Source organism: Scyliorhinus canicula, chromosome 19 (assembly GCF_902713615.1).
Source record: "Scyliorhinus canicula chromosome 19, sScyCan1.1, whole genome shotgun sequence".
Lineage (NCBI taxonomy): Eukaryota > Metazoa > Chordata > Chondrichthyes > Carcharhiniformes > Scyliorhinidae > Scyliorhinus > Scyliorhinus canicula.
In genome coordinates, this window is record NC_052164.1 from 18915100 (window position 1) to 18939757 (window position 24658).

General features: G+C 43.7%; 1 protein-coding gene across 2 annotated transcripts in view; it reads right to left on the reverse strand.

The window, feature by feature from the left end:
* The window catches only part of LOC119954254 (glucose-6-phosphatase-like), a 28312-nt gene extending 13204 nt beyond the window's left edge, over positions 1-15108 (reverse strand). Inside the window, exons 1-5 of one of the 2 annotated variants that reach the window (XM_038779339.1) lie at positions 14821-15107; positions 12716-12825; positions 11790-11895; positions 10371-10486; positions 6040-7660 (exon numbers count right to left, since the gene is read on the reverse strand). In XM_038779339.1, coding sequence (XP_038635267.1) covers positions 7149-7660; positions 10371-10486; positions 11790-11895; positions 12716-12825; positions 14821-15050 — 1074 coding nt within the window. In that variant the 5' untranslated portion in view covers positions 15051-15107 and the 3' untranslated portion in view covers positions 6040-7148. Of the gene's footprint in view, positions 1-6039; positions 7661-10370; positions 10487-11789; positions 11896-12715; positions 12826-14820 lie in introns of those variants that run through there. The other variant, XM_038779340.1, reaches the window with a different exon arrangement.
* Positions 15109-24658: the final 9550 nt, after the last annotated feature.

Below are 24658 nucleotides of genomic sequence, written 5' to 3' on the forward strand. Positions count from 1 at the left end.
GCCACATCAAGTCGTAAATGATGGTGGACAATTAAACAACTCACTCAGGAGGACGCCCCACAGATATCACCATCCACAATGATGGAGGAGCCCAGCACAACTATGCAAAAGACAAGACTGAATCATTTGCAACAACCTTCAGCCAGAAGTGCCAAGTGGATGACCGTCTTGGGCTCCCGCAGCGGTCCCCAGCATCACAGATGTCAGTCTTCAGCCAATGAAATTCACTCCATGTGATGTCAAGAAATGGCTGAAGGCACTAGATACTGAAAAGGCTATGAGTCCTGATAATATTCCGTCAATATACTGAAGGCTTGTGCTCCAGAACTTGCCGCACACCTTAGCTAAGCTGTTCCAGTACAGCTACAACACTGGCATCTTCCCGGCAATGTGGAAAATTGCCCAGGTGTTTCCAGGACAAAGCCAACGCAGCCAATTACAACCCTATCAGTCTACCCTCCATCATCAACAAAGTGATGGAAAGAGTCTTCAACAGTGCTATCAAAAGGCACTTACTCAGCAATAGTCTGCTCACGGATACTCAGTTTGGGTTCCGCCAGGGTCACTGAGCTTCTGAACTCATTCCAGCCTTGCTTCAAACATGGATAAAAGAGCTGTATGCCAGAGGTGAGGTGAGAGTGACTGCCCAAGACACCAAGGCAGCATTTGACCGAGTGTGGTATCAAGGGACCCTAGCAAAACTGGAGTCAATGAGAATCAGGGAGAAAACAAACCGCTGGTTGGAGTCATATCTAGTGCAAAGTAAGATGGTTGTGGTGGTTGGAGGTCAGTCATCTCAGTCCCAAGACATCACTGCAGAACTTCCTTCAACTGCTTCATCAATGATCTTCCTGCCATTACAAGGTCAGAAGTGGGGATGTTCGCAGATGACTGCACAATGTTCCACACCATTTATAACTCTGATAATGAAGCAATCCATGTTCAAATGCAGCAAGACCTGGACAATATCCAAGCTTGGGTTAACAAGTGGCAAGTTACATTTGTGCCACACAAGTGCCAGGTAATGACTGTCTCTTACAAGAGAGGATCTACAATACACTCTGGTTTCTCTTCAGATCATATAAATCTTTCGCCCTTTACAAGAGAGGATCTAACCATCGTCGCTTGACATTCAATGGTATGACCATCGCTAAACCCCTCACAATCAGCATCCTGGGGACTATCATTGATCGGAAACTGAACTGGCCTAGCCACATTAATACTGTGGCTACCAAAACCGGTCAAAGACTAGAATCCTATGGCGAGTAAGTCACCTCCTGACCACCAAAACCTGTCCACCGTCTACAAGGTACAAGTCAGGAGTTTAATGGAGTCAAGAGTGTAATGGCGTCTTTGGAGACTCCTTACTTTCTCTTGACAATTTACTTTCCTACTGATCTTGATCTTATTCCGCAAATTTAGTGATATTCAGTCCCTTCATCCAAATCATCGAATGTTTGTGGAAAGGCTGCCAATCGAGCGGATTGCTTTGTCCTGGATGGTGCAAAGCTTCAAGAGTGTTGTTGGAGCTGCACTCATCCAGGCAATTGAAGAGTATTGCATTACACTACTGACCTGTGCCTTGGGGAGTCAGGAGCTGAGGTACTTGCCGCCACAGGATTCCTAGCCACTGACCTCCTTTACAGCCATCAAATTTCTATGGCTCGTCCAGTTCAATTTTTGGTCAATGGTAACCCCCAGGATGTTGATAGTGAGGAACTCAGCAATGTTATTGCCATTGAATGCCATAGGCCAATGGTCAGATTGTCTCCTGTTGGAGATAGGCCTTGCCTGGCACAAATGCTTCTTGCCACTTGTTAGCTCAAATCTGGAACGGTCCATGTCTTGCTGCGTATGGACACAGATTGCTTCAGTATCTGAGGAGTCGGAAAAGGTGCTGAACATTGCGTAATAATCAGCGAACAACCTCACTTCTGACCTTATGATGGAAGGAAGGTCATACACAAGGCAGCCGAAAATGCTTGGGCCTAGGATGTGCTGGCAATAGAGGCAATACAGAAAAGATTCAGGAGAATGATTCCAGGAATGAGCAACTTCATTTATGTGGATAGATGGGAGATGTTGCAGTTGTTTTCCATGAGAAGATGTGATAGTGGTCTTGAAAATCATGAGGGGTCTGGGGAGAATATATCAGAATAAAGTGTTCCTGTTGGCAGAAAGATTGAAAATCAGAGGACACCAATTTGAGGCGATTGTTAAAGGAAGCATGAGGAAAAGCCTTTCTGAATAGAGAGTAGATAGGATCTGGAATACACAGCCTGAGAGTGTGATAGAGAGATTCATTCATGGCTTAAGAAAGAAAATTGGATGATTATCTGAAGAGAAAAAAAATTGCAAGGCCAGACAGAAAGCAGGATTAGGCTATTGAGTTGGATGATCAGCCATGATCGGGATGAATGGCGGAGGAAAATGCCTCCTCCTGCTCCTATCTTCTATGCATCTATGTATCTATGAAGGGAATTGGGACTAAGTGAGTTGCTCTTGCAGAGAACCAGCCCAGACACAATGGGCTGAATGGCCATCTTGTGTTATAACAATTCTATGATTGCTAAGTTTGATAAATATTCATGGTCACAGCATAGATCTCGGCAGTATTTCACTGTGGACCAAATCGGATTCCAGGCTACTTTCCATCACTTGCCTACCTCCGCCTATGATATTGGAACCAATTTGGTGCCCAGTGTAAAATTAGCTGGTCAATTTCCATTGGGTGAAACCTCATAGAGTCAGAGAGTTGTACAGCACAGAAAGAGACCCCTTAGCCCATTGTATACGTTCCTGATGGTGGGGGAGTCCAGACTAGGGGTCATATTTTGAGGATAAGGGGTAAACCTTTTAGGACTGAGGTGAGGAAAATGTTCTTCACCCAGAGAGTGGTGAATCTGTGGAATTCACTACCACAGAAAGTAGTTGAGGTGAAAACATTGTGTGATTTCAAGAAGGAATTAGATAGAGCTCTTGGGGCTAAATGGATCAAAGGATGAGGGGGGAAGGTGGGTATTGAACTCGACGATCAGCCATGATCAAAATGAATGGCAGAGCAGGCTCGAAGGGCAGAGTGGCCCCCCTCCTGCTTCTATTTTCGATATATGTTTCTATGTATGTGTCTGTGCTGGCCAGCACTGGGTCTGTGGTCTTGTGTGCTACAGTGTTTCAAGTGCTTTGCCAGCTCGTCAAACAATTCAACCAAGCTAGTTCAAAAGCCCTTAAAACCACTTCAACCCAAGGTGGCTGTACAAGTCATCACTAATTCTGACTTACTTCCCTCCTTAAATATTGCCAGTTATTACATGCATAATTGGATAAAGGGGAACACTTTGCTCATTACCGGATAGATTAGTCAATAGTTTGCAACACAGCCCTAATTATTCAATACCTCAATGTCATCAGAGCCAGTATTGTGAGCCTTCTAAGGGCCTTAACCCCAACAGGACTATTTGATCTCCAAATATTGAATGTTACTTGCCCCTCTAATTGTCAACATTAACAACATAGCGGGCACGGTTTAATAGGGAAAAAGAGTCACATTTAGCGGGATATTTCTCGGTACCTGCAGCGCCGAGAATGACCCCGCGATCAAATGGGACTCCGTTTTCTTTTCCGGCCTTGGCGAGGAACGACCTGCCAAGGCAGCACTTACCTTCATTTCTTGCACTGACGAGTTCAGCCGACAGTACAGGGAGAGATTGGGGCACCGTTTTTACACGCCTCCCTGATCTCTCTCTTCCCCCAGGCACCTGTCAATGTCATGGGGCGACTACCTGGGTGGTACTGCCAGGGTGCCCGGGTGGCAGTGCCAAGGTGACAGGCTGGCATTGACTAGGTGCCTGGGTGGCAGCCAGATTGCCAGGTACCACCCTGCCTCAGAGCCCAACCACCCGGGGGCCTCCAATTGCCTGGGAGACCAACCCAGGGTGCTCTGATGGCCTGGGACACCCCTCCCCAAAGGTGCCGTTACACCTGGTCCTCGTTTGTGTGGGCCAGTGCTAAACAATGCCAGGGTGAATTCTTCCAGGTGTGGACGTACGATCCCAGGCCTTGGGCAACTCCAACGCAGACATATTTCCCGCAGACCATCTCCTACAAGAGAGGATCTAACTATCGCACTTTGACATTCAATGATATTACCATCGCTGAAACCCCTACAATCAACATCCTGGGGGTTACCATCGATCAGAAACTAAACGGGACTAGCCATATTAATACTGTGGCTTCCAGGGCAGGTCAAAGGCTAAGAATCCTATAGCAAGTAACTCACCTCCTGACCCTCCCCCAAAGCCTGTCCAACATCTACAAGGCATAGGTCAGGGGCATAATGAAATACTCTTCACTTGCCTGGATGAGTGCAGCTCCAACAACCCTCAAGAAGCTCCAGACCATCCAAGACAAAGCAGCTCGCCTGATTGCTCCCCCTTCCACAAACATTCAAACCCCCCACCACCGATGAACATTGGCAGCCGTGTGTACCATCTGCAAGATGCACTGCAGTAACTGACCAAGGTTCCTTGGACAACACCTTCCAAAGCCATGACCACTACCATCTAAAAGGACAAGAGCAGCAGATACATGGGAATCCCATCACCTGGAAGTTCCCCTACAAGTCGCTCACCATCCTGTCTTGGAAATATATTACTGTTCCTTCACTGTCACTGGGGCAGAATCCTGGAACTCCCTACCTAACAGCACAGTGGGTGTACCAACACAACAAGGACTGCAACGCTTCAAGACGGTAACTCACCACCACCTTCTGAAGGGCAACTAGGGAGGGGCAATAAATGCTGGCCTAACCAGCGACGCCCACATCTCATAAATTAATTGTTTAAAACCTGATCGCTCGTCCAAACATGCACACGTTAGAGGCATCTCTAGATATTGAATGGCCTTTTCGCTTCCCGGGTCAGGCGCGATGAGGCCAGTGTTATATTCGGTCATGTAAATAGATGCAAAGTATTTTAATACCTCAGCCATGTCTTGATTCTACACTGTAACCTGCAATACCAAATGCCTTAAAGGTCCTCCCAGTCCTTAATCGTTCTTTAACTCCTGACTAAACCTAAAAATACTGTACTCTCATTACCACATATGTCTATAACTATTGTTTGTTGCAATGTTGAAGATCCTGTAGTTGTGAGTTTACAAACTGGGCAGAATGCAGTCTTTTCTGCGGTTGGGCCAGGACTTGGAGGTCACAAGGGCCATGAAAGGCCTACCGTGGCTGAAGCCTCCTCTGTCAGCTCAGACTCTTAGCCAGGAGCATATGGAGATTCTCATGATGTTCAGACAAGCACAATTCATTTTCTGTTGGCAGAATGCAGGTCTAGCCTACTCCAATGCCCCCTAACAATTAACTACAGAGTGGGCCCAGGAACAGTTCTTCAGCCTGTATTCTCAGCTGGGACCATACACGGTGCTTGGAAATTAAAGGAGTAAGAACATAGAATATAGAACATAGAACAGTACAGCACAGAACAGGCCCTTCGGCCCTCGATGTTGTGCCGAGCTTTGTCCGAAACCAAGATCAAGCTATCCCACTCCCTGCCATTCTGGTGTGCTCCATGTGCCGATCCAATAACCGCTTGAATGTTCCTAAACTGTCCGACTCCACTATCACAGCAGGCAGTCCATTCCACACCCTAACCACTCTTTGAGTAAAGAATCTACCTCGGACATCCCTTCTATATCTCCCACCCCGAACCTTATAGTTATGCCCCCTTGTAACAGCTACATCCACCTGAGGAAATAGTCTCTGAACGTCCACTCTATCTATCCCCCTCATCGTCTTCTAAACGTCTATTAAGTCACCTCTCATCCTCCTTCGCTCCAATGAGAAAAGCCCTAGCTCCCTCAACCTTCCCTCATAAGACCTACCCTCCAATCCAGGCAGCATCGTGGTAAATCTCCTTTGCACCCTTTCCAATGCTTCCACATCTTTCCCATAATGAGGTGACCAGAACTGCACACTTAATTAATTAATATCAAATTAAATAAGTTAAAACAAATGGAAAACAAACAACATCACTGTTTTCAAAATATTTATTACAATAAAACACTGAAGAAAACAATTACTCAAAGATGTGCACAATGAAAAAGAACAAAATGGTGGAATATTGCTAAGTTGTCTGAAAGCATTTAACAGTTGTTTTCTCCATGATAAAGACCACCTATATAAAATAAATAACTGTCCACCCACCATCAGAAAAAAAATGCCAAAGCTCAGGTACATTTTCAAATCATTTTGTTATAGCACAAATTCTGAAGAGTTGGATCCTGTCAATTCGAAGATGTTGACCAAACTATCTGGTAACGAGCAAACTATCTGGTAACGAGCAATTAGTCATGTCAAACAAGTTAATTAGAAATTGAAATGGTAGAAATGCGATATAATCTTCTATTCACCAAACTGGAAGGATACTTCACACGGACCGTTGTGCCTCCACAACGTATCCAGTCGGCCATTCTTTCATGTGTACGCAGATAGACTGTCAATAGCGTATTCGACCTTGGGGTGAATCACGATTTAGCACAATCCTGCCCTCGCCCAGGCGTGCATACTTTCTACACAGTCCAACGGTCAGGAGCTGAAACACTGGCTTACGCTCAGGTAAGATCAACCAACTCAACAAATTGCACATGAGACCTGTCCAGAACATATCATGTGTGCAGTTTCACATTGGGTTGTCAGGGGTGTTCCAGGTGTTCCCTTGAAACAAACAGCTTTATTGACAAGGAGCCTGTTGAAGGCAAACAGCACCATACAAAATACAACCCTTACGTTCTCATTTTACCACACAACAATAAGTAGGGTGACTGCATATCCAAAGAGTTGACTTCGATAAATGAAACTCAATATAAATATTGGATTACAATGGAATATGGACAGAACAGCAATTAAAAATGCAGCTGCTGATCTATGATGTGCAGTTCATTCTGAGGAAACCTCCAGCTCATGCAGTTTTTCTCCGTAAGTCACATTGTCTAACTGTGTTGTTCAGTGGGACCTGTTAGATTTGTGGCTTTGGCTTTCATATTCTCTCCCAAAGTACAAAAAATAACCAAAGTCAAACTGATTTGATTTGGAGAGTGACATTACTATGCCCCTATTGTCCAAATATTTCAGTTCTAGTTATCTATAGCACTTTTTTCTCTTGTTGGTTCATAACATGCGATGCAGAGTATGGGATGATTGCCACAGCTGCCAGAGGCACGGCGGCACTCTTACAGAAAGACAGTAAGTAAAACAGGAATTCTCTCTGTGTCGGGGGCTTCACCGAGTCAAACAGGTGCAGGATGATCAGGGACGCGACAATGCAACTTAGTCTGAAGCTGAACTGCTGGCTTCTCTTTCCTTTGCAGCTTTCCACATAAATGGGGGAGTTGAGGGCTAATCCCAATCCAAACAAAGCTCCCATGTTCCTGACCAGACTAGCGAAGGGAGTGCTGTCGATGTGGACCCACTCTGCCCGGGCGCACCATCTCTGTGCTTTCTCCACAGACCACAGCAGATCCACTCCCAGTATCTTCAACAGCAGGTAAAAGCCCAGAGCGAAGGAAAACAGGAGGAGAGTGATCTTCAGATACTGCTTGAAGCTTACGTTGTAGATTGCATTAACTCGACCAAATACTTCGGCCACAACCATCCCTGAACACAAAACAGTACAAAATTAACACTGTGAATGTAAAAAGACCAAGAAATTGTTGTCATGTTTTGATAGTAAACATACATGGAACTCCTCTCGTAATTGACATAATTCATGATGAAGGTCATTTGATGGATTATGTTGAAACCAGTTGATCTCAAATGATCTATTGTCCTCTATCTTTAACAGTAAAATCTGTACTGATGTAATGTAATGCCTTATCACATCGGTCATATCTGCATAGAGTGAGTTGCTTTGAACTACTTGATCTGTTCTTAGAACATAGAACATAGAACAGTACATCACAGAACAGGCTCTTCGGCCCTCAATGTTGTGCCGAGCCATGATCACGCTACTCAAACCCACGTATCCACCCTATACCCGTAACCCAACAACCCCCCCTTAACCTTACTTTTATTAGGACACTACGGGCAATTTAGCATGGCCAATCCACCTAACCCGCACATCTTTGGACTGTGGGAGGAAACCGGAGCACCCGGAGGAAACCCACGCACACAGGGGGAAGACGTGCAGACTCCACACAGACAGTGACCCAGTCGGGAATCGAACCTGGGACCCTGGAGCTGTGAAGCATTTATGCTAAACACCATGCTACCCTGCTGCCCCTTCTTGAGTGGGCTGACACTTGGAAAAGATCCACGAACACCAATGAGATGTCTGTCCAGTGTATCTGTTCTTGATGCTATTGATTTAACAATCTAATGAAACAAATACTAGAGAAAAGTTAAATCTGGTTTGGTACAGGATTAAAGGCTAATTGGATCAGAGAAGTTAGAGATAATGAAGCAGGCAAAATGGCTGCTAGCTCTTACTGGGACCAAGTATTAGACGGCAAAAGCAACCTGTCAGAATAAAGAAGATGAAAACATAGACATTCTGGAATATCATTCTTGTTTCGTTACTTTTTGAGGTTAGGCAAAATGTTGGAAGAGCTTTGGAAGGGTGGCACCGTGGTTAGCACTGATGCCTCACAGCGCCAGGGACCCAAGTTCAATTCCTACGTTGGGTGACTGTCTGTGTGGAGTTTGTCTGCATGAATTTCCTCCTACAGTCCAAAGATGTGCAGGTTAGGTGTATTGGCTATAATAAATTGACCCTCAGTATCCAAAGGTTGGGTGGGATTACGGGGATAGAGCAGGAGATTGGGCCGAGGTAGGGCGCACTTTTGCAGAGTTGATGCAGACTTGATGAACTGAATGGCCTCCTTCTGCACTGTAAGGATTCTATGGTTCTATGTGCACTCACTAAACTCTGCTGAGTTAACAATGTCAGATGAGATATCGTTATGGGTTCTATATCTAGCTTCAGTGTCCTGTAATTGGTCAGTGTTCCTGCTTCTGGTCTTTATCCAATGGCTCCCTGTTCACAAGGACAGGATAGATCTCAGCTGTGATCTAGCCGTTAGTCAAAGTTCATTGTTCAGGCTCACAAGTTGAGAATGGGCACTTGAACTAGGAATTAATGGGCCTCCAGTGCCCATGGAAACCCACCCCAGCAAGGTATTCACAGCTTCAGAAATGGAGGAAGGGAGAAATCGGACAATGAAAGGGGGAGAAACTCATTTTATAAAACCAAGCTCTAGGTACTGGAATAAAACTCAAGAAAAGTCCACAGAACAGTCAAGTAATCTCTTGAAGTTGTGTCGTCTCAGTTCTACACTGCCATCTGTAAATCAAATTTAGGTTCTGAATAATACGCCGACTTCAAAAGTAGTTCATTGGCTGTGGAGCATTTAGAAACATCCTGAGAATATGGTTGCAAAAAACATTTTCTTTCTTACTTGCAGAGACGAGAAGGCAATTTCAATTATGAAGCTATTACAAGGTGGTTAAAATAACTTTACAAAGTATTTCTGTGCTAACTCTGTTGTCAAGGCGACAAATTGCCCGGAACTTCCATTCTCTGATTGGGGGTTTGCATCTGGGATGTACTCCAGAAGGTCCACTGGGGCCCCCCGGAAGTCCCCATGCAAGGACTGCACGGCGGTTGCCTGGGAAATTAATGGGTAAATACCCTGTACTGGAAATCATCCAATACTCCAATTTAAATTGGAGACTTCTGATGATTCTGACTGTGTTAGCAGAATAGTTACCCAGGAAAGGTTAGAAGTATTAAAACCACTTCTAATATCTGGTAAACTATACTAGTGATCCATACTGGATCTCCCCATCACCCCACCAGACTTCCTGACTACTCCCTGCCCTCCCCCAGATTCATCGCGGGAGCGGAGAATTCCATCCGGGGTGTGGTTTCAGTATATAGCGGAGAAGAATACCAGAAGCCGGCATGCTGCACGTTTCTCTGCCGACTTGAGTCGGAAGGCCGATTGAGAAAGGAGCAGAGTGGCGGTGTGACAGTAATCAGCATCACTCAGGACTCCTGGCCCTATAAGTAAACACTGGCTCTGCATTGCACATTTCAATCTGAGCTGTTCTCATATGACCAAATGCACTTGTGCAACTATCATATGTATGCTAGTTTAACAGAGGTGCTGAGCAGCTTTAAATGAACAGAAAAAGGTATTCTGTACAAGAATCACAGAATAGTTACAGCACAGAAGGAGGCCATTTAGCCCATCAACCCCGTGCCTGCTCTCTGCAGCAGCAACCCAGCTGCTTCCTATAAACAGCACAGGTCGGATATTGTGGTCTCTCAGTCACACAGGAAGGATTACTAAATACTTCCACTGACCTGAAATGACCCCAAGGAAGACTTGATGCGGGAAGTGAGCAGCCAGAAACACTCTGGACGCACAGACACAGATCTGAATCATCCAGAAGACTCCCCATAGTAAAGCACGCAGACACCTGTAAGAGTGAAGGCAGTGGTGACAACAGACGACAACATAACATGATCATTCCGATTGAACGTTGCATACTTGCAATTAGCGCATATACTACCAAATTAACAGATTGTTCTTGTCAAACAAATAATGTTGAACTAATATTCAGCTTTACTCTCTGGTCATAACGCTATTTATATCCCCAAGATGTTTATCAGGTTTACATGATTGGCACAAGGTGAAATTGTGGAGATAGGAGTTTCTTCAATTGAGCAAACTTGATTTTGAAATAAATTAGCATCCATTCTTATATATCTCCCTTTTTACCTTTGGGATAAACATCGGTCTCCTACATACTCTGCAGCGTAACATCTACCAACATTCCAGAGCTTGCAATGTTTACCTACCAACTTTGATGTACTCATTTGAGTAGCTTCAGTCTGTAGCCTGTGACTATAGCCTGTGCCAACTAGGAAACTGTTACCTCAGTGTTGCACTCAGTAAATGTTGCACTATCGTACATTAAGATGTGAAACCGATTTGCCATTTACCTGGTGAATGCAAAATATCTCATGGCACAATTTTCAAAGAAGGGTAGAGAATTTGCCTGGAATTTTGACAACATTCTTCCCTCAACCAATAAAACCAAAACTATTTTTTAAAATTTTTATAAATTTAGAGTACCCAATTCATTTTTTCCAATTAAGAGACAATTTATTGTGGCCAATCCACCTGCGCGGCATATCTTTGGGTTGTGGGGGCGAGACCCAAGCAGACGCAGGGAGAATGTGCAAACTCCACACGCACAGTAACCTCTGCCTGAGAGGGGTGGAGGATCGAGGAGGGGTGGAGTATGCAGTGGCCAACCCACAACCCACTTATGACCTAGGTTGGAATGTACTGGACCAAAGTGGTTTATCAGGCCAGTTCCAAAGTTCCTTTCGTTAAGGTTTATATTTGTTCCTTTCTTTCTTTACCTTTGAAATCGTGTCATCTGGTAAATACCTCACCAGTCCCGTCTAGGATTATCTCAAACTATCAATCACCTGCGCAGTTTGTTGCGCAGTTCACTAACCTCTAAGCAATGAATTAACTCTTCAGTTTTTGAGCGTTTGTTCATCTCTTTTGTCTCTGTCAATCATACGATTATGGTTCAAATTATCACCACACCTTAACGTCTTTCATTTCTCATTTAAGATCTGTCCTGAGCTTTTTTCTCTACAGTATAAACGCCTCCAGTTTTTAGAGGCTTTCTGCGTAACACAGGGGTTCAATCAAATTTAATTGGACTCCAATTTATAAGTATTAAGGGTGTTTCACAAACTCACCAGTTTTGGACGCCGTGCTGCTTATTCTGAAGTGTGCTGGTCAGAAAGGCTGTCACCATTACATACCAAACCCCAGCTGATCCCATAGTGTGGCCCGATGGGCTTCCTGAAACAGAGAAGGTTTGGGATCATCAGTGGTGATGGAAAAAGTCTAATGTGCAGTTTTTAAAGATCTACAGTTTCTATTATTTGCAAGTGTGCTGCTCTCTCATTGGTTATAGCCACTGGAGTTTTTGGAAGAATGAGAGACAATGTGTGGACCGATGCTAAACGGCGCCCGAGGAGATCTCGCGAGGCATTCCAAGCATCATAACTCCCACGAGAGGTTAACGGCCTCATTGCGTCACCAAGTCGGGGACAGCAAGGCCATTCGATCGTGCCCATGAGCTCTGTTTCTCTTTTCACAGATGCTGCCAGATGCGCTGAGTGTATCTAGCATTTTCTGTTTTTATTTAAGAATAAGAGGCTTCTTTAAGGTGGAGGTGAGGTGAATTTTCTTTCTCTCAGATGGTCGTTAGACTTTAAAAAAAAATTTAGATTACCCAATTATTTTTTCCAATTAAGGGGCAATTTAGCGTGGCCAATCCACCTACTCTGCACATTTTTGGGTTGTGGGGGCGAAACCCCCGCAGGCACGGGGAGAATGTGCAAACTCCGCACGAACAGTGACCCAGAGCCGGGATCGAACCTGGGACCACAGTGCCGTGAGGCAGCTGTGCTAACCACTAGGCCACCGTGCTGCCCTGATGGTCGTTAGTCTATAGAATCCTCTTGCCCAGAGAGCAGTGGAGGCTGGGTCATTGAATTTATTCAGGGCAGAATTAGACTGGTGTTTGATAGAGAAGGGAGTCAAAGGTTTTGCGTGGCAGACAGGAAAGTGGAAATGAGATCATAATGAAATCAGCCCTGATCTTATTGATAAGTACCTGGCCCTGTTTCACAGGTGATGGGGTATTGCTCTAACACAGGAACAGTCGAGTTGCCATAATAGGAAGTTTCATGAACCCACCAGTAAGGTCTCTGGCCAAATAATGTCCTGCAAAGGAAAGGAAAAAACATATTTAATTTTTAAAAAACCATATTTAATTATTTATATTTGGATTTCAGATAACTTCTGGTATTCACACAAGAAAATCGCTAAACTAATGCAAAACATGTTGAAACCAAATAAACTGGAACATTTGTTAAACATTTACACTGGAATATCTAGAAAATGCTGATAAGAATTTCTTTTTAAAAGTACATTGAACAATGAGTTGAACTCAGAAGCTGCAACTATTGTTAAACTTGAGGGCCAAGTGCCTCCTGTTTACCAAGGCCTGATTGTAGAAAGGTTATCTTGGAATATTACCTTGGTCTTGTTAATTACTGATTCCTGTTTATTCGTCTCCCAGAATTTCTCCCAACAAAGTGTATCTACATCATGTCCCCCAAGATGGTAACTAAAGGTTACTATTGAAACAAAGGTTAAATGGCGCCAGAAATCCGTGGCTTCGCTGGTGCTAGGATTTGTGTGGCAACAACACATTTAAGGACGTTGGAGAGGAAAGAGATATTGGAGATGGGTCAGTGGCGTTCAGGGACAGAGGGGCCAAGGGTTGATTTTTCAAGAAGAAGGGTGATATCAGGCATGAAGGAGAGGAGGATAGTACCTGAGGAGAGAGCAGCATTAGCCAGTGTAGGAACCAGAAAGAGAAGTGGTGTGGTCAGCAGTTTAGTGGGAAGAGTGGAACGGGTACAAGATTCAATCCATCCTCCCATCATTTTCAAATTTAAAAATGTGTTGGAATAAGAAAGGTCGCTTGGTCAACAAGTCCTTTTATTATTTGTTGAAGTCGAGTACATGATGCAGTGCTGTAGCTGTGGGTTTTATATTTCTTTGGGTGATCAACCCTACATCAATTTCTGAACAAACATATTTGAAGAATTCCCCTTCAATTGAAGCAGTGGGCATGAACAGAACAAAAAGGTCAGCACGGTTCGTCTTATTTCAATTGCATACAAGAATACAAAGTGCAAACATACAAGACTGTAATTGGTGCAATACTGAGCTAAAGGTCCTGGCATGTATCCTTGATCTCAATTATATTGGTCGGCCACTGGAGGGGGTCTAATGTTGCAATTGCAATGCCCCAGAGGTAAGGAAGGAAACAACAACCAGGGTATAGCTTGGAAAGTTCTCAGGTGTAAACATCTGATGTGGAGGGGATTGGATAGTGATGCACCCGGTGGTTGACTTACCTTTTCTACCAAGGTGCAGCCTGGAGGAAATCAACACTTTTGATAGAAAAGAGGAAAAGTTTGATGGAAGATACAAAATGCAGCATGGTAGCACATTGGTTACCACAGTTGCTTCACAGCTCCAGGTTCGATTCCCGGCTTGGGTCACTGTCTGTGCGGAGTCTACACGTTCTCCCCGTGTCTGCGTGGGTTTCCTCCGGGTACTCCGGTTTCCTCCCACAGTCCGAAGATGTGCAGGTTAGGTGGATTGGCTGTGCTAAATTGCCCTTAGTGTCCGAAAAAGGTTAGGTGGGTTTCCTGGGTTACAGGGATAGGGTGGAGGTGTGGGCTTGATAGGGTGCTCTTTCCAAGTGCTGCTGCAGACTTGATGGGCTGAATGGCCTCTTTCTGCACTGTAAATTCTGTGATTCTACGTCCTTCAGATGACAGTGGTAATGGGATCCACAAAGGTTCAACTTGTTCACCCTTTGAATAGCTGAGCTGACCCAGAAAGGTCCAATAAGGGCTGGTTTAGCACAGTGGGCTAAACAGCTGGCTTGTAATGCAGAACAAGGCCAGATTATTGTTATTATTCATTGAGGCTAAAACGTTGCACAGCCAAATCCCACAAAAATGAAAATTGGATTGTGGAGGAACTTTTTAACCAAGATCAGGTTATTCCTGGCTTGTATATGGAAGCAGAACCATTTGTATTCTACATGGTCGGCTTCTCAGAAAGGTTTAGGCTATTTTTGAGATTTGACAGGTAACAAAAAATCTATATATTGTAATTTTATGTTCTGAAACTTACCATTTAAAGATGAGGTTGAGCCAGTCTCCAATCACTGCCACCCACAGGAGTTTGACGCCCACCGCCTCACACAGGTGGAACCAGATGGGGAAGAAAACAAAGAAGGTGTTTCTCAGGTCAGCAGCGAAAGAGATAAAGGTGAACCAGCTCTGGGAATCCTTGTAATTCAGTTGCAGATACTGCACCAGTTCTACCCCCGAGCTGTGGAGCATGTCCATCCCAGCATCCATTCTCTGCACCGTTGGAGTCTTCAGGCAACCTCTCTCACAGTCTGTCCCTTTGCAGGATTTGCTCTAATCTGCTGAGCGAAGTGGATCCGTTATATACTGTGATAGCCAGCTGTATAATGCGCACAGAGTGATCTTTGGACTCAAATGCTGGGCTCACAGAGTCAACGAACAAAGCAAGATCATGTCAGGCTGACGCAAACATATTTGGATACCTATTAGCTTAAAAAACACCCAAGTCATTGAATTTATTGATTGAGCTAATAGACAACTAGAGAGGAAGGATTGAAGTGTTTTTAACATTATTGCACTTCACCTAATGTAATTTTAGACGTGGTAGCAGAGGTCTAAGTCTGGCTAAGTTTTGAAATAAAGTAAATGAATTATAATGTTTAAGATCCGCATTTATTTTCAAACATAAGAAAGCAAGCTTTAACCCTGTAACAGCTGGGATTTTCTCTAATAGCACATAAGCATGTTAAATTACTGAGTAAATATTCACAAATAGCTCATCTGTGCACCACCTTGTAAAGGTCATGCGGGGAGACACTATCTGTATGAAAGCCAGTGTACAGAATTTCTCCTGTTTAAAAAAAAAACAAGTGTTTTCTTTAAATAAATGTATACGTTTTCTGTTAAATGGTCTGGGGATTTTGCTCTGATTTAACCACGAGGCTCTGAATTTGCATAAGATGTGCTGGTGCATACTGTACCTGCTCTCTAGCTGTGTAACCAATTTCTTACCATTTTATCCCATTCTCAGGAATTCACTAATCATTACTCACAAATTATGGTTGCACAATGTCTTAGGTAATGCAAAATGAAAGGAGTTCTCTCAGCGAAAATCTTCCCACTCATTTGCAGAGACTACAGAGGTTGCAAGAACATTGACCATTTATGCTAAGGATTACAAAAGAACAATCTACTATTCATCAAATAACACAGTTTACATATTCTTCTTCCTTTTTACAGCAGAACTATTAAGGATATGTGTTTTGTCCATTGATATAATTTTTAAATTTGACTTATTCATCCAAGGTCACATTTGCCATGATTGGCTGTAAATATTTAAAATTTCAAAGGGAGGAGTAATGTTCAAAATGCATACACTTGTAATATGGATAATTTAGTCTAGAGTTTCCATTAGTTTGTGCTGGCTTTAACGGACCAATTATTCCAAAATTGGCCACACCAACTTAAAAGATGACGGAATTGATGTGTAAGTTATACTGAGAGTAAATCAAACTTCCATGAACTTTACATTTGGTTTAAGCCGCAAAATTGGCCAAGCGCCGATTGAATTAGCAAGGATGGTATTGGTTTGACCAACTGCGCTTGGTTGTAACCATTCCAGAATTCTCTTCGAATTGAGCTAATTAATGTTAGGAGCACAGTGTTAATTAAATTCTAATTAATTACATTTAGGTGGTGGGCATCAAGTGGGGTTTCACTTCTGTTCCTACAAATAGGAGCAAGTTGAACCTATGGCTGTTGGGCTTGGAGTTGTATGTTTGCAGTGTGCAGCTCTGCAAATAAACGTGCCAAAGATTATGCTGCAGTTCTCTCCTTCGCTGCCATGCTTTCTGCAGCAGAACACAAAAGGTAATATTTTAACAGTTTTTACCTGTAAATATATACATTATATTAAATATACTTAACTTAGTAAGAAATTGATTTTAAACATTGCTGAAAAGGGAGAGATGCCGCCAAAGCTTTTTGTCGATTTCATCAGGACAAACACAAGAATACCAAATTTTGCTGTGATCGTTTAAAATTTGGAGGTATATTCAGCAATATACAAGATATTGGTAATTGTGCACCATTGAAATTAGTAAAGGGATTAGTGTGGTCTTCTTTAGTGAGTCTAAAATTAGGTTTCAGTTGCTGGACATGACTCTCAAATTAAGGTACATATTCCATGTGGTCAACCCATTTTCAGATGTATTAATCAAACTGCACCAGGTTACCTTTATTTAATACAGAAATGGGTATTTTTTAATGGAAGGATTTTTTAAAATTATGATCTATTGCGTTGTCTAACAATACTGGTTTGTTGATGACTGTGGTGGATTTTTCCAGCCTTTCCAGCCAGTGGGATCATCCAGGACCATGGTGACTGCATCTTCCCCCCCCCCCCCCCCCCCCCCGGGCCCCCTGCAATGCATTTCCCAGTGGCCGATGGCGGGGGCCATGCAAAATCCCCCAGACAATGGCGGGACTGGAAAATCCCACTGTTGGCCAATGGCCAGAAAGGACGCTGCGGAGAGGGCAGAAAATCGCGCCCCTTACGTTGGTCATTATGCAAATTCGCTCAAACAGAAACTTGAACCATAATGTGATTTTGAAAAAAAGTGCAATTTTAAGTGCAATTTGTACCCAGATTAATGATCATGTGCAAAACAAAGTCTACTGCGTATTCTTAATAATTAATATTTATGACCTGTTTAGTTGCTAGCGCCAGTTCCATGCCGTGCTTGGAGGGATGTTTGGAGGGGGGGGGGGGTGGAACAAAATTCCTTCTCTTAATAACTTCACTGGAATATTAATTGTGCGTAGGAACAGTGACTGTGAAATCTTATGGAACCAGAAAAGATTAGGCCAGTCTGAAAGTCCACAAAGGATCATGCATCCCTCGAATGCACATATCCCTCAATCTCATCTTGCACACCTGCCAGTTACCTTTCTAAAACTAACAACAGGAGGAGATTAACCACAAGGCTGTTTTTCAGTAGTTATTGAAAGATGCTTCAGCCAAGCACACTCCAGCTTATTGACTGGCCTGATTGGATACAAGCAATACTCAAAGTAATTGCCTTTCTTCAAATTCTTTTATTTAAATTATAAGTCAGTATTTTGAGATCCATGTGACTGTACCCCAATGTTTTTCCTTCCATTTTCCTTATTTCTACTCCCCACCCCACTCTCAACAGGGCCCTGGACCCCTCTGTACTAAATCAAAGTGTTTCCCTCTGTATTAACTAGGTTTCGAGATACAGTGGGGTGTAATATGCCTGCCTTGGATCAGAAGGCCCAGGTTTAAGTCCCAGAAATAGACTTGATGGCCAAGGAAGGTGCCTTCATAATGCAACCAATCAGGTCAAGTATTAACCTGCAAATTCTTCCAATGTTGTTGTTGTAACTACATGAGGACCACGAACCGGAACGATTAGACTCCCTGTGTGTCTTGTGGAATAAGAAATTTCCTACTGAGGGATGGAGCTCCCTCATCAGGAGGGAAAAAAATCAGGAGATAAAATCCCGGGCCCGAGGTTGGGCTGGGAGGATGGGTAGCCCCTTCGGAGACAAGTGTGCACAGATTTTGTTCTACGTCAATAAACCTTTCATTTCCTTACCCTCCTGTTTGGTTCCTTCCTTGAGCTCCACAGTCACGAAATGCAGGTAGTAAATGCGAGAATGATTCCTGGCCAGCCATGTGATGAAAGAAAAGTTGGAGCCTCTACCATCACAAATCTCCGGACTACGACACCCGCTTAAAAGTACATGTTGCCGCTGCAGCTCGGAAACGTTGGGAGGGCTTGTTGGCTGAATGGCTGGCGTGGATCAGATTGGTGCCGGCAGTAGAGTATTCGATCCCTGTTCTGGTAGGTATGGATTTGGCACCTGCCTCCTTGCCCTAACCATGGTGGAGGTCATGGCACTATGGATCGGACCTGCCTTTGGGCAGCGAACCGAAGAAGTATCAACTAATGATCAACTGAAACATTGAGAGAAAAATTTCATATTACCTGCATTGAAGTCATGCCTATTGGGATTTCCATCTTTGGAAGATTCCAGTTTGGTACTGAGTTGGAGATCTGTTCCAACACTGGTGCTGGCTGGGGGTCAGATCCCACCACACATCGATCTTACTTTCATTATTTCCAGATATCACTCTTAAGTCAGAAGTCATGAAGTGTGGACAAACTAGTCACTCCTCATACACCTGCATCATATTTTAGAGATATATTCATTTTAGTTCTTCCAATTCTTTTGCTGCATATCTTCACACATACACACTGCACCCCCACCCCCACCTCTTTGGGGAATAGTGGGGGAAGTGGTGGAAAAATTCCCAAACTGATTATCAGCCTGCTGGACGACATTATCAATATTCTCCCTGTGGCCAACTAGTCCTGTTGTTGGACTTGAACCCAGAATCTCTGGTCCAGAGGTAGGGATGCTACTGACTGTGCCACAAGACATCCTGGCCTTCCAATTGTCTTGGGCTTCAGCTAGCTCCAATCTATATGAATGAAGACACAGAGTCATGTGGATCCTAGATCGTTGACACTACAAAGCTGTGAAGAAAGGTAAGTATGAGGAGGACACAAAGAGGCCGCAAAGAGATGGGGACAGGTTAGGTGAGTGGACACAGGGTGGTAGGTGGAGTATAATGAAGGAATGTTTGAGGTTATTGATTTTGTTATTAAGAATTGTATTGCAGAATATTTTTCAAAGGTATGAACTAAGTTCACTAGATCGGTTCCTCAGATGAGAGGGCCAATCTATGATGAGGGACTGAGTAAATTAGGTCTATCGTCTCTGGAATTTAGAAGAATAAGAGATGATCGCATTAAAACATACAAAACTCTGAAAGGGCTTGGGAATCTCGAACGGGGGGAACAGTTTCAGGCTATGGAATTGATTATTTCCGACTGAGAAGGGGAGAAATTCTTTCACTGGAAGGATTGTAAATCTTTGGAATTCTCTATCCCAGATGATTGTGGATGCTCCATACTTCAATATATTGAAGGCTAAGATAGACAGATTTTTGTTCTCTGAGGGAATCAAGGGATATGGGGAATGGATGGGAAAGTGGAGTTGAAGACAATATCAGCCATGATTGTATTGAACGGCAGTATGATCTATTTCTTCTCCTATTTCTAATGATTATTGTTCCATTATCTACCACAATGGAGGTCCCAGGCACATCTTAGATAATGGAAACTGGCAAATGATTGAAAGGTTCTCCACTTAGTCTTCCAATTTCAATTCTCTTCCCACATCTAGTCTGTCGCCAGAGGCTTATAGATTGAGGGGCGCCACTCTGCATCAAGTTTGGCTGAACATGAGTCTCTCTCACTCTTACCACCAGCCATTGGCATGTTGGAAGTATTTGCAAATTCGCACTCTCCTTGCTTGGCTACGCTATGAACGCACTTTCCTTGGCCATCAAATCCTAGCGTGGGACTTGACACGGAGCTTCAGACTCCGCGTCATGGAAGCTACCCACTGCCTCAAGACCTCCGCTTAGACTGATGGTCGAGCTACCAACTTCCCACCATTTGTTGTTAAAATATATAACTTCTCTATTGAACAGAGATATACTAGTTTTAAAAAGACTTATCCTACTTCACCTCTTGACCCCAGAGCTCTGATTCTAATTAATCCCCGGGAGACTGAGCTAAATATCGGAGGGGAATGATGTGGGCATGAAAATGGTTGATTGGACTGATCAGGAATCAGAAGCCTAAGGAAGATTTACTTAAAACTGAACAAATTTACTTGGTTTTCTGCATCACAGCGTTTAAACATTCCCAAAGACTTCTGTGCATAAACAAGAATGCAATTAGGAGGGTTGTGTTTAATTTGAGATTCCACGGTATCCTCTCTGTGTGGTGCTGCATTAGGTTGGATTCAATCTGTAAAGAGATATGTAAGCCAAACAAAATTGTGTAATACTAAGCAAAATACACGGTCTTGTCCATAACATCTTATTCACCAGCATTCAAAACTTCCCACGATCTGTCAATAGTGTGTTTTCTATTGATTCCACGGAAACTTCAATGTCATCAATAAACAGTTTGCTGTTTGTCGTTGGCGTAATTGGAAACAATGTGTGGTAAATCTGAAATCCAATTGATTGTTGCAGTAGAGTAGTCTCGCTGATTTACCATAAATTCATAAATTGGTTGCTAAAATTTCACCAATAATTAAAAGACACTCTTCAAAACTCAATTTATTTTCTGTAAACATTTCCAGCGACTTTCATAAGACCTGTCCTTGTGAATCAAGATGTGCGTAGGGCTTCACTCCCAGTTATTGCAATGACGCAAGTCTTGTTGATCGAAAGGACATTGACTCTGTTTTTCACTGGGATTGATCCAAGTAGTAATCATTTACTGAAAGTGGAAATGATAACAAAAGTAGAAAAACACTATTTCAGCATGGAGCAAAGTAGATGAAGTGCCTTTGAGATTCCTTTGGAAACAAGAGTTCAGAAGGTTTATCTAATGCCAATGTCCCTCATTGTCACTATTCCTAAAGTAGATTGGTGACCTCTAAGTCAGTTTTGATGGTTACTCTGCTACTGCCAGATTGGAAAAAGGCAACTTGGTGTGAACTGCCAATAATATAATAGAAAGCATTTTGAAATGGCTTATTGCTTTGGCTTTTTAAAAAAAGCATATTTATTAAGGCGTTACATTTTAAAGAGTAACACAACAAAATTACAAAATAATACATCGCCATCAGCAAGGTTTACAAAGAAAACGGCTCAGCATACATGAGTACAGAGAGAGAAACTGGAGAATAATATCACAACTGGCTCGATACAATTATTAAACATCACTAGGTACCTATACAGCCCCACCAGAAATTGGGTAGGGAGAAACAGGATGAGGCGATGAAAAACACAGTAATATGGTGCACACCCTCCCGTACTGCGTCCACCCACAATTACTACACAAAATCAGGATAACTATTCTGCACCACGTTCAGGTGCACGCCAACCTACATCTCCCACAAATACATCTCCTGCAATTCTAGCAAGACTAAAGGCACCAACAACCCTACCACAGCCTCCTCACCTCAGATACTGGACCCACCAGCACCCACATAGGAGCCAGGCAGAATGGGTTTTTCATAACAACCCTAACAAAAATAAAGAAAATACGCAAAACCATCAGTTCTAAGGGGAGTTACATGTCTACCCCACAACGCAATTTAATCCCCAAACTAAGACCCAACATCATTCCTTACTACTATGCAGAGAGGACCGGCAGCTACCTCTTCGGATTATGATCAAACCCTCAGAGCCTCCCAAGAAAGGCGAAAAAGAACCATCAGAACTAACCCATATGATAACCAGGGATCAGGACCCACCCCAGGCTCCATATTTCCCTGGTGCATACCAAGCAACCGCCAATGAAGAAGAAATCAACCAAAATGGTATCCCACCCCTCAGGGGAACAACAGGATATCCAGCAAGCACGATATTCCCAGGTCCCGGTGTACCGAAGAAGCAAAACCTAACTAACCAGAATGCCTCCAACGAGCACACTCAAAATAGGGACACCCCAAATCCCCAGCGGCAGCAGGATACTAGCCCAGTACCTCCCACCACACAGGAAAGTATACCAACAATTGGGCGCACTAGGAGAGAGCGCCAATTCCCTCCTCCCCATACAACCAGGGGAACCTCCCCCAAACCATTGGACCAGACCAGGATTAGAAACAGAATCCTGCTCATCCAGGCCAAGAGAGAAAGAACGAAGACCCACGGGGGCGGGGGGGGGGGGGGGGGGGGGGGGGGGGGGGGGGGGGGGGGGGGGGCCTGAACTGACTTAGAATGACCACTATCACAGAAAGAATGCCAAGAGCAATCCCACTCCTCAACAACAGTTAGCCTATCTCACCCAGGCAAGTGCCATGGTTAAATCATCGTGTTCTGATAGCTCTGAACAGGACCACAGGGAGAGACCCAAATGAAAGAAGGCTCAACCTCAGGAGTCAGAAAGAACCCAGTCCTCCCCAGGATACAATATTTGCCCAGGCGATCGAAGGATAAAGGCACATATTCTTAAATTCCAGTGCACTAAAATTTAAAATAAAATCCATAAGAAAAACCTGCCACAGAGTAGCTCTAATTGGGGGGCTATCCTCAATCTCAGTAAGGACTCAAACTAACCCTACCAACCCCAACCATCCACCATTCACCCTGCTCCGGCTTCAATCACCTTTCTTATAAACAAGATACAATCACAAGTATTATAAGACATTATAACAAAAAAGGAGCAAAACTGCACAGATCACTGACTCAACCCACTCAGCCACCTCCAATCTCCCACGGCATGCATCGAGAATAGGACAATATAGGACCCGCAATTGGTGGGCCCAACCGTCCCTGACCTCAAATATCGGATTTGTTGTGCTGATGCACCCAGCTTCCAAATTAAGATTACAAAACATGGCAGCCAATTTTCAACCTCAATCGGGAACTTACCTCCCACTTCTTGCCATGGACCAAACCCACGAACACGCCTTGCCTTCCCCCTACCTTTCAAACCCGTCAGGATAAACACCACACCATGCAGCAGGATCTTAATGACACGAAGGTGGACCCTCACTGGGGAAAGCGCTTTTTCATGTGCAAGAATTCTCTCATGCACCTCCACCGCTCTGGCACAGGTACACCGCAATCCTTCACAATGAGCTCTGGTAGCCTGTATCGCAGAGCTGAGATCTTCAACCAAGACAACATTAAAAAAAATAAATTTAGAGTACACAATTATTTTTTTCAAATTAGGGGGCAATTTAGTGCGGTCAATCCACCTATCCTGCACATCTCTTGGGTTGTACGGGTGAAACCCACGCAGATACAGGGAGAACGTGTAAACTCCACACGGACAGTGACCCAGGGCAAGACATCATTTTAAATGGCGGCCATCATCCAGATGCGCACAGCATCCCTGAAGCGAGACCCCCTTCAGCAACAACTACACCACTGCGCCCCATCTCAGCCCTCTCCCACCACCACAAGCAGATCTGGATTTTTATGGTACACCAAATATCCAACATCCTGGTGTGCCAACACTATTTTAAATGGACAGCCTAGGGGAGGGGGAATGTTGGTGTCTCATTCTTCAGTCATGGCTCTGAGAGTTTGAGAAATCATTACAGAAGGACAGAGCATTTTGCCCATTAAGCCACAAACTAGTATAATTATATTGAAATTCCTACCTGAAGTAACAAATTCAAGTTAAGATATTAAGCAGACAAAACATTGAAAATTTTCGACTGACTGAAGGTAACCAGTCAGTCTTACAATCACCCTTACTCAACACTTGCTACCAAAATCAGTTACCCATTTCCGACAATTCATATTTTTTATTGCAATATTCAGTATCCGCATCAGAATGGATAATCACTGTGTATCCTGTCCATTTAATTTCTACATAGCGTTTTGAATGGTACAAGCCTCTCTTACCTAGTCATCTGGCTGCGTAACTTAATATTGTCAGCAAATTTACTTTTGCTGCGTACGCCCTCTTCTATTTAGTTTATAAATGATGTAAGCAGCCGAGATGGTCGAGTTTTTCTGTGATGAATTTTATAGGTTTGTCAGCCTCCAATATTTTCACAAGGGTTGGCCTTGTGAATCACTGCCTGCGTTAGGATTTTGGTTTGAGTCAGGCCAGTGACGCAGGTGTAGTTGCCAAAAAGGCCATTGACATTGTTTTGCCCAGGTTTGCACAACATTTCGTGATTATTGGCTGTAAATGGGAATTGATGACAAGATAACAAAATGCTCTCTTCCCCTATAAAAACCCTGAATTCACATGAGCCAAACTGCAAACTGGGAGAAACTTCTGATCATGCAGAGATTGGAC